The 10,779-nt window shown below is 53.2% G+C and overlaps 1 protein-coding gene across 3 annotated transcripts in view; it reads right to left on the minus strand.

Moving 5' to 3' along the window:
• The window catches only part of VIL1 (villin 1), a 36,940-nt gene extending 26,914 nt beyond the window's left edge, over nt 1-10,026 (minus strand). The window contains exons 1-4 of one of the 3 annotated variants that reach the window (XM_012446066.3): nt 9,945-10,026; nt 5,289-5,374; nt 4,790-4,864; nt 3,020-3,216 (exon numbers count right to left, since the gene is read on the minus strand). In XM_012446066.3, coding sequence (XP_012301489.1) covers nt 3,020-3,216; nt 4,790-4,864; nt 5,289-5,363 — 347 coding nt within the window. In that variant the 5' untranslated portion in view covers nt 5,364-5,374; nt 9,945-10,026. Of the gene's footprint in view, nt 1-3,019; nt 3,217-4,789; nt 4,865-5,288; nt 5,620-9,944 lie in introns of those variants that run through there. The other 2 variants (XM_012446067.3, XM_064372998.1) reach the window with 2 other exon arrangements.
• Between the last annotated feature and the right edge of the window lie 753 nt (nt 10,027-10,779).

Raw genomic sequence — 10,779 nt, forward strand, 5'->3', positions numbered from 1 at the left:
CCAACAAGCATATGAAAAAATGCTCATCATCACTGGTCATTAGAGCAATGCAAATCAAAACTACATTGAGATACCATCTCACGCCAGTTAGAATGGCAATCATTAAAAAATTTGGAGACAACAAGGCCGGGTGCGGTGGCTCAAGCCTGTAATCCCAGCACTTTGGGAGGCCGAGGTGGGTGGATCACGAGGTCAAGAGATCGAGACCATCCTGGTCAACATGGTGAAACCCCGTCTCTACTAATACAAAAAATTAGCTGGGCATGGTGGCGCGTGCCTGTAATCCCAGCTACTCAGGAGGCTGAGGCAGGAGAATTGCCTGAACCCAGGAAGCGGAGGTTGCGGTGAGCCGAGATCACGCCATTGCACTCCAGCCTGGGTAACAGCGAAACTCCGTCTCAAAAAAAAAAAAAAAAAAAAAAAAAAATTTGGAGACAACAGATGCTGGAGAGGATGTGGAGAAATAGGAACACTTTTACACTGTTGGTGGGAGTGTAAATTAGTTCAACCATTGTGGAAGACAGTGTGGCAATTCCTCAAGGACCTAGAAATAGAAATTCCATTTGACCCAGCAATCCCATTACTGGGTATATATCCAAAGATTATAAATCGTTCTACTATAAGGACACATGCACACGAATGTTTATTGCAGCACAGTTTACAATAGCAAAGACCTGGAACCAACCCAAATGCCCATCGATAATAGACCGGACAGGGAAAATGTGGCACATATACACCATGGAATCCTATGCAGCCATGAAAAGCAATGAGTTCGTGTCCTTTGCAGGGACATGGATGAACCTGGGAACCATCATTCTTAGCAAACTGACACAAGAACAGAAAATCAAACACCACATGTTCTCACTCATAGGCGAGTGTTGAACAATGAGAACACATGGACACAGGGAGGGGAGCATCACACACTGGGGTCTGTTGCGGGGAAACAGGGGAAGGACAGCAGGAGGTGGGGAGTTGGGGAGAGATAACATGGGGAGAAATGCCAAATATAGGTGATGGGGAGGAAGGCAGCAAATCACACTGCCATGTGTGTACCTATGCAACAATCTTGCATGTTCTTCACATGTACCCCAAAACCTAAAATACAATTAAAAAAAAAAAACTTCTCCTTGACAAGCTCTCTCACTTTTGCGGGGCTAGGGTAGGTGAGTAGCAATGTTTAGGTATAACCAAGATAATTTAAAAGTTCCTGTATTTAGGCCTACCAACAGTTTGGTGTACTGGGAAATCCTGGTAATTCCCCTCCTCTGTTATGTATCCTCTGATAGGAACTGGGCAGAATAAAACCGCTATTAAAAAAAAAAAAAACTGCACCCTAGGCTGGGTGTGGTGGCTCATGCCTGCAATCCCAGCACTTTGGGAGGCCGAGGTGGGCAGATCACGAGGTCAAGAGATTGAGGCCATCGTGGCCAACATGGTGAAACCCCATCTCTACTAAAAATACAAAAATTGACTGGGCGTGGTGGCATGCACCTGTGGTCCCAGCTACTCAGGAGGCTGAGGCAGGAGAATCACTTGAACCCGAGAGGCGAAGGTTACAGTGAGCCAAGATCGCACCACTGCACTCCAGCCTGGTGACAAAGGCAAGATGCTGTCTCAAAAAAAAAGTGTGTGTGGGGGGTGGGGGGTGGGGATTGTGGCTAATTAGAGAGCCCCTGTCCTGTCCTACAAGTCAGTAACAACTCACGTCTAGAGTGTGTGTTTCCCTGGGGAAAGCTAGGCCAAAACTTCAACTCATACAGAAAAGCCAGCAGTCTGGGCTGGGAGTGATGGCTCATACCTGTATTCCCAGGACTTTAGGAGGCTGAGGTAGGAGAATCACTTAAGCCCAGGAGTCTGAGACCAGCCTGGGCAACAGAGGAAGACTCTTGTCTCTACAATCTATATATATATTAAAAAATTAGCTGAGGCTGGGTGCACTGGCTCACGCTTGTAATCGCAGCACTTTGGGAGGCCAAGGTGGGTGGATCATGAGGTCAGGAGTTGCAGACCAGCCTGGCCAACACAACGAAACCCGCCTCTACTAAAAATACAAAAATTAGTTGGGTGTGATGGTGGGCGCCTGTAATCTCAGCTACTTGGGAGGTGGAGGCAGAAGAATCACTTCAACCCAGGAGGCAGAGGTTGCAGTGAACTGAGATCACACCGCTGCTCTCCAGCCTGGGTGACAGAGCAAGACTCCATCTAAAAAAAAAAAAAAAAAATCTGGCATGGTGGCTCAGGCCTGTGGTCCCAGCTACTCAAGAGGCTAAGGTGGGCCAGGTGCAGTGGCTCACACCGTAGTCCCAGCACTCTGGGAGGCTGAGCCAGGTGATCACTTGAAGTCAGGAGTTCGAGATCAGCCTGCCCATGGTGAAACCCCATCTCTACTAAAAATACAAACATTAGCCAGGCGTGGTGGTGCGTGCCTGTAATCCCAGCTACTGGGGAAGCTGAGGCACTAGAATCGCTTGAGCCCAGGAGGAGGAGGTTGCAGTGAGCTGAGATCACACTACTGTACTCCAGCCTGGGCAACAGAGTAAGACTCCATCTAAAAACAAAAAAAAAGAAAGAAAAAGGAAAAAAAAGAAAAGCTGGCAGTCTTGGTTTTACTGTGGTAGGCCTGCATTAGAGATGGGGGAGCAGCCATTTCCCTGTTGGCCAGAGTTGGGGACTTGATTAGCACTGCGCTCTCCAGGACATTCAAGTAGGGGCTGATTTCCAGAGACTCACGAGGGTTACAGAATTTCAGAACACCTCCAGACCAAGGGCAAGGCAGTGGCAGAAATAAGAGTTGGGGAGTGGAAAGGTGAAGGAAAGTCACCAAAAACTCCTGAGGGTCCCCCTCGTGCCTCTCCTCACAGCTTCAGGGTCCCTTCCCCGCCCCAGGTCACCTCCGCCAGCTCCGAGTGTTCTTCCCAGCCCTGAGCACGCCTGGGTGTCCCTGCCTCTTCAGTTCAGCCCCAACCTCTCCGTCCCTACCCCTCATCCTCATTCCCCTGCCCGCAGCGCGCTTCCCTACACAATGCCTTGCTTGAAGTAGGCTCGGAAGGCCTCACTCTCGTTGCCCTGGACCTCGCGGTGCTGCACGGCCCGGCCCTTCAGGAAGTCATCCATCTGTGTGGTATAGATGGCAGCTGCCCCCTGCTCATCCTGGGAGGAGTTCTGGCCAATCCAGTAGTGAATGTCATAGGACAGGTTGCTGGCCGTCTTGTGGATCTAGGGAAAGGGTGTCCAGTGTACCCGAGGCCCTGGGCTCCCACAGCCCCTCCCGCTCTGTGTGACCTCCCACACGTGTGCCTTCCAGGACCATGGGGGAGCTTGGCACAGGGCAAGTGCGCTGGGCTGGTGGTCAGGAGCCCTGAGTCATGCCCCAACTTTACCACCGAGTCTCTGAGACATGTGGCAAGTGGTTTCTCCTCTCCTGGCCTCCCTTGCCTGATCTCAGAAATAACTTGCTTGTGCCAGGCTTGGTGGCTCACACCTGTAATCCCAGCACTTTGGTAGGCAGAGACAGGCAGATCATCTGAGGTTAGGAGTCCAAGACCGGCCTGGCCTACATGGTAAAACCCCGACTTTACTAGAAATACAAAAATTAGGCCGGGCATGGTGGCTCATGCTTGTAATCCCAACGTTTTGGGAGGCCAAGGCAGGCAGATCACGAGGTCAGGAGACTGAGATCATCCTGACCAACATGGTAAAACCCTGTCTCTACTAAAAACACAAAAATTAGTGGATGTGGTAGTGCATGCCTGTGGTCCCAGCTACCTGGGAGGCTGAGGCAGGAGAATCATTTGAACCCAGGAGGCAGAGGTTGCAGTGAGCCAAGATCACACCATTGCACTCCAACCTGGGCAACAGAGTGAGACTCTGTCTCAAAAAAAAAAAAAAAAAAAATTAGCTGGACATGGTGGCAGGCACCTGTAATCTGAGCTACTGGGGAGGATGAGGCATGAGAATTACTTGAACCCGGGAGGCATAGATTGCACTTAGCCAAGATCGTACCACTGCACTCCAACCTGGGCGACAGATTGAGACTGTCTCAAAAAAATAATAAATAAAATAAAATACAATATTTAAATGAGTCGATATGAAGAAAAAATATAAATATCTTAATAGTACAGGTGGTACCAGGGTGTGGTGAAAATCAAGGTGATATGAAGATGACTGCAAGGCCAGGCGCGGTAGCTCACACCTGTAATCCCAGCACTTTGGGAGACCGAAATGGGTGGATTGGATCACCTGAGATCAGGAGTTCGAGACCAGCCAGCCTGACCAATATGGAGAAACCCCGTCCCTATTGAGAAATACAAAAACAATTAGCTGGGCGTGGTGGCAGGCACCAGTCTTCCCAGCTACTTGAGAGACTGAGGCAGGAGAATCGCTTGAACCCTGGAGGTGGAGGTTGCAGAGAACCAAGATCGTGCCACCACACTCCAGCCTGGTGGACAGAGCAAGACTCCATCTGGAAAAAGTTGAAAAAAAAGATGACTATGGATTTTGGAAATGTGGACGCAAATTAGGGTGATATGGCAACAACTCAGAAGGCCCCCCAAGACTGTGAATCCACAGAAGTTGGCCTCAGCTGGGAGCTCAGTGGAACGGGGCAGGGAGAGCCTCTGACCTCTGTAAAGCCACCACGAGGGTGGGCACGTGGGCACTTGGGCACACATAAATTCTGTCTTGAGGTGAAGCCAGGCCGGCTCTCCCCACAGCCCCCAGCCCGTGTTTCCTCCCTGACACCACAGCGGGTTTTGCTCTCTGCTCAGCCCCGCCCCTGCCCCTGACTCACAGCCAAGATGATGTAGCAGTCACCATCGAAGAAGCTCCCAAAGGTGCTGGAAGGAACAGGTACCATCTGCATGGCCTAAGGAGAGAAAGGGGGGTCAGAGGGGCTGCCCGGGACCACCAGGACCCCTAGGCCTGGGAGGAGGAGGGCCCAGGAGGAGGAGGGGTCGGAGAAAAAGCGCCGGGCCCAGGAATGAAAAGAGAGAAAAGGAAGAGGGGAGAAGGAAACTCTGCGTGAGGGGTGGGAGAAGGGAACTCGAGAGAGGGAAAGGAAGGGATGAGTGAGGAAGAGTAAATGGAGAGGGAGGTTGAGAGCAGAGGGGGAAGGAATGGAGAAAAGGGAAAGGGAGACCAGCCGGGGTGTGGATGATGTGGGAGGTGAGGGACTGCACTCTCGGGGGCCGCAGGGCAGGAGCAGAGGAAACTAAGAGAAAGCCCAGCCCTCTGCCTTCCCTCCCTCCACCCCAGGCCTGCACAGTGCCCACGCCCAGACAGGGCCTCACCTCAATCCTCCATATCTGCAGCCCCGGGGTAGTGATGTTGAGAGAGCCTTTGACTTGGGCGCTCAGCTTGGTCATGGTGAGTGAGCCTAGGGGAGAAGGCGGTGGGAGCAGGGGCACCCTGGGTTCAGATGCCGCCCTTCCAGCCTGGCCCTAGAGAACTCCCAACAGTGCCAGGAGGTCGCAGACTCAGGGGCCGGGGGGAGTATAGAGAGTTACTCCCCACTCAGGGACCATTGCTGCTTGTTTAGTACCGAATCCACAGTGTCTAGCACAGTGACTATGCTGGATAAAGGAAGAGAGAGGGGGAGGGAAGGAGTGAGGGATAGATGAATGAATGAATGAATGAATGAACAGAGTGAACCCTCCCACTGTGAACCACCCTCTGCCCACTGAACTGGAAGGAATCCTCCCTCCCCAAGCTTTTCTCCTCATGTCAGCCCTTTCTCCTTTTTTTTCTTTTTGAGATAGAATCTTGCTCTGTTACCCAGGCTGGATGGATCTCGGCTCACTGCAACCTCCGCCTCCCAGGTTCAAGCAATTCTCCTCCCTTAGCTTCCCGTGTAGTTGGGATTACAGGCACCCACCATCACACCTGGCTAATTTTGTATTTTTAGTAAAGATGGGGTTTTGCCATGTTGGCCAGGTTGGTCTCAAACTCCTGACCTCAGGTGACACCTGCCACAGCCTCCCAAATTGCTGGGATTACAGGCGTGAGCCACCATGCCCGGCCAGCCCTTTCTGCTTGGACCTGTAGCTGTGTTCGCTCCAGCTGCTTGTCAGCATCACCTGGGAGCTTCTGAACATACTGATGCTCTGTGCTCAGGTGGCATCCCCAGAGATTCTGATTTAATTAGGCCAGGGTGGGGTCTGGGCATGGGTGTTTATTTTCTGCCTTTTAGGGGGTGGGGCATGGGTGCTTTTAAAACTCCCCAGTGATTCTGATGTGAGCCAGGGCAGAGAGTGAGCCATGTGTTCTCAGTTATTCTCCTCCCTAGTTTTTTTTTTTTTTTTTTTTTTTGAAACAGAGTTTCACTCTTGTTGACTAAGCTGGAGTGCAATGGTGCAATCTCGGCTCACTTGAATCTCTGCCTTGGGGGTTCAAGCGATTCTCTTGTCTCAGCCTCCCAAGTAGCTGGGATCAGAGGCGCATGCCACCACTCCTGGCTAATTTTTTGTATTTTTAGTAGAAACGGGGTTTCACCATGTTAGCCAGGCTGGTCTCAAACTCCTGACCTCAGGTGATCTGCCTGCCTCGGCCTCCCAAAGGGCTGGGATTACAGGCGTGGGCCAGCGTGCCCGGCCTCTCCTCCCTAGTTTTGAGGCTCCTCCTCACCAGGCCAGAGGCCACCCAGATCTCCATGGAGCCTTTCACCAGCCTGGCAGGGAGCTGCCCTCCATGAATGCTCCTTGAACTGGTGAATAAAGAATGAAAGGGCATTTGGCCGACAGGTCAGGCCTCCACTCGCTGACAGCCTGAAATCTCACTATCTAATCTCTCCTTGCACCTTGACTCTGAGTCACCTCTTAGTGACTTGGCCTTTTAGTACTTGGAACCTCCCTTTTCTGAGCCCTGAGGGGTGGCCGCCGCTTCCCTGGCATTCTGGAGTTTGAGGCAAGGCCCTGCCCAGTCTCTGATCAGAGCCTCCTCCACCGATCAGCAGCAGCTTGCTGTGTATCTGTAGGAGCCCCTTGGACTTGGGTCCTGTCTGATGGCCTGCTGGCTATGGCCTTCTCCATCAGGCAACCATGGCCTCCTTCATCAGGTATTTTTCAACTCACCGAGTCCCCAGGGCTCCCAGGATTCCTGGTCCAGCAGAACCAGTTGGGTACAAAGGAGGGGAATGTTTTCTGTTTCATTTCTATCATCTCCTTTGTCTCCGTCCCCCCTTTTATTGATTTATTTATTTTGAGATGGAGTTTCGCTCTTGCTGCTGAGACAAGTGCAGTGGCACAATCTTGGCTCACTGAAAACTCTGTCTTCCAGGTTCAAGCCATTCTCCTGCCTCAGCCTGCTGAGTAGCTGGGATTACAGGTGTGCGCCACCACGCCCAGCTAATTTTTGTATTTTTAATAGAGACAGGATTTTACCACGTTAGCCAGGCTGGTCTCGAACTCCTGACCTCAGGTGATCTGCCTGCTTTAGCCTCCCCAACTGCTGGGATTGCAGGCATGAGCCACTGAGTTCGGCCCCATCCCCCTTTTTCTTTGACACTCACTAGCTGCATGAACGTGCACGTCCCTTCTTCATCTATGAGCTGAAGGGGTCAACTTAGGGGGTCAACTAAATCGATGATCTCTAAAGTCTCACCCAGGAACATGCTGACTCCAGGGGTAACTGGCAGCAAGAGGGTGGACATGAGGAGGCACTTCTTGCTCATCAGAGGGCATTCAAGTGAGCCGGGACTTGAAAAAGCCAGTGCTCCCCCTCCCTGGAGAGAAATCAGGATTGGGGCCGGTTCCCACAGGCCAAAGGTGGCCAAGGGGACTCAGGAGTGGGAGCTCTGAGACATGGCCCCCCTACTGGCTGTATACCCTCCAGCTGCTCCTGCCCTCTACCCGTGTTGCTTAGAGCAGACGCCTCTCCTCCACCCCTTGGCAGGGCCCCCTCCTTACTTCCCCTGTCTTCCCTGAACTGCCAGGAAACCAGGGTCCTCACTGCCCCCAGCTCTGCCACCATGGACCCTGGTTTGGATTTGAGTTGTCTTCTCCCTCAGCTTGAACACACTGGCTTTCCCCACTCCTGGTACTTTCTCTTCTATGTCCCCAGACCGGGAAGGGCACTGTCACATCAAGACCCCAAAGTCAACCATCTGTGCAGAATCCTGGACTCCTCCCCATCCTGCCCTTCTGGTCACCTAAACTCCCTTGAGTCTCCCTGATACACACAGCCCCCTGGTCCCTCTCTGCTGGCACTCTGCCCTCTAGAAATGCCACACTGCTGGCAGACCCCTCCCCCATGCTGCCTCTCACCCCACGCCTGCTCTCGCTGCTCCCACCCGGAGAGCTCTCCCCACCTTTCTTCTCTTGCCTGACACTAACATGCTCTTCTAGACTCAATTTAGGTCTCATTTATCCCAGGAGACCTTCTCAGAATCCTCAGGCTGGACCAAGGGCCCCTTGGCATCTTGGACTGTCCCCTCTCTTGGTCTCCTGACCACATGGTGATGAAAGAACCTGGTTGTTAGTCTGAGGTCTCTGAGCTCCAAGACATAAATATATTTGTCTTTGTAGCCCCCAGCTCCTAGCACATAGTAGGTGCTCAAAAAATGCTCACAATGCTGAAAAGCTGAACTGTGGGATGGAAGGAGGACCCTCCCAAGGCCTTGGAGGGGTTTGGGCTCCTGCCATCTTCCTTTCTTCCTTCCTTCCCTCCCTCCCTCCCTCCCTTCTTCCTTCTTTCCTTCCTCTCTTTTTTTTTTGACAGAGTCTCACTCTATTGCCCAAGCTGGACTGCAATGATGCAATCTCAGCTCACTGCGACCTCCACCTCCCAGTTCAAGCAATTCTCCTGCCTCAGCCTCCCAAGTAGCTGGGATTACAGGCATGCACTACCATGCCTAGCTAATTAGGATTTTTGGTAAAAACTGGGTTTCACCATTTTGGTCAGGCTGATCTTGAACTCTGGACCTCAAGTGATCCATCCACCTTTGCCTCCCAAAGTGCTGGGATTACCCACGTGAGCCCCTGCACCAGGCCCACCTTGCCTTTCTTATCTGCGCCCTGTTGTACTCGAGGTGCGGCTCTGTGGTACGTGGGGTGCTGCCACGGCTCCCACTTCCCAGTCACGCAGCTCTGAGCTGGACGGGAATGTGGTGGGGCTGTGGGGGTGAAGTCCCACCCCTCAGACAAAGGACATCCTCCTGCTTCCCGGCCCTTGCCATGATAGCAGAGGGAATGGACACCCGCCCAGACCCTCCAGCCCACAGGCTCTGCCTCTCAGTGGCCTGTGGGAGGCCCCAGCAGATGATGTTCCAAGAAGACAGTAGCCAGTGTGCCCAGAGCTTGGTCTGCACCTAGCTCCCAGCCCTAGTTCTGCCGCAGCAGGGCACAGTGGCAGGGAAACCAATGGGGCAGCTGTGGGTGGAGGGAGATGGGGCAGAGGTGCATGGTAGGGTGACCCGGCATGGCCCAGGATCTAAGGCCCTGCTACCTCCATTCAATTCCTGGTGGCTGTTGCTCATATGCTAGGAGCCAGGAGGCGGGGCCCTGAAGTCCCAGGAGTGTCAGAGGCATGGTGACACATAGAAAAAAACACTTCAGATGAGAAGAAATGGGCAAAGAGAGGAGCTGGTGGGGAGAGGGCTCGGGGAGTGAGGTCGGGGAGACCAACTAGTCTCGGTCTGCCCAGGACTGTCCTGATTTTAACTCTAGAAATTCCAGGGCAATTGGGATGGTGACACCCAAGTGGGATGGGGCTAGCCACCAGCCCGAGACTCAGAGAGCCATTGTCTCCAGCAGGGCCTGCAAAAGTCTCTCCTTGGAGGCCCAGGGCAGACACACTGGGCCAGCCCTTCTCACCCTATCCAGAGTGCCAAGCCTTCCCCTGGAGCCCGCACCACGGTGCTCCGGGAGGCCCCAGGTTGCCTGAGAAAAGCAGGGGCCCCAGTCCCCTCACACCACCTATAGTCTCCATGTGTCCCCACCAGGTTGCCTTACCTGTCTTGGGGAGGCAGCTGCCACCTGGGAGATCTCAGGGAGTTGTGGCAAGCTGGCTGCAGAAGAGCGACCTTTGTCCCCACCCCCCCTCCTCTAGGAACTGCCTTCACCATATAAGGGAAGATAGGGCCCCAGAGAGGTGAGGGGGTGGGGAGGCAGGTGCTGCCAGGTCCCTGGAAGCCCAGAGCCCAGCGACAGCCTAACAACCAGAGCTGATGTGCCCCACCCTTGGCTTCTTTTTTTTTTGAGATGGAGTCTCGCTCTGTCATCCAGGCTGGAGTGCAGTGTCACGATCGTGGCTCACTACAACCTCCACCCCACAAGTTCAAGCGATTCTCCTGCCTCAGCTTCCCAAATAGCTGGGATTACAGACATGTGCTACCACGCCCAGCTAATTTTTATATTTTTAGTAGAGACAGAGTTTCACCAGGTTGGCCAGGCTGGTCTTGAACTCCTGACCTCAAATGATCCACCCGCTCGGCCTCCCAAAGTGCTGGGATTATAGGCGTGAGCCACTGCTCCCAGCCCCATCCTTGGTTTCTGAGAGAGCAAGGGATGCAGTGCTTTTCTGCCCAGGGCCCAGGCTCTCACCACAGGCAGACAGCACTGTCCAGGTAGGGTCAGGGGCGCCTGAATCTTTCCTCCTACCAAGAGAAGGAGGCTCTCCTGTCCTCCCACCTTCCCTGGGGCGAATGGTTCATGGAGAAGGAGAAGCAGGACCCTGGGATTCCAGGAGCCCCAAACCCAGGGATGCAGGGGCTTATACTTGGGGTACCCCCAGAACAGATGGGAGGTCTCTTCTCAGCATGACCCTCACTTAGCAATGTGCCTAGTG

This window comes from Aotus nancymaae, unplaced genomic scaffold (assembly GCF_030222135.1).
Source record: "Aotus nancymaae isolate 86718 unplaced genomic scaffold, 86718_ANA_hifiasm-v0.15.2.pri h1tg000008l, whole genome shotgun sequence".
NCBI classification, from domain to species: domain Eukaryota; kingdom Metazoa; phylum Chordata; class Mammalia; order Primates; family Aotidae; genus Aotus; species Aotus nancymaae.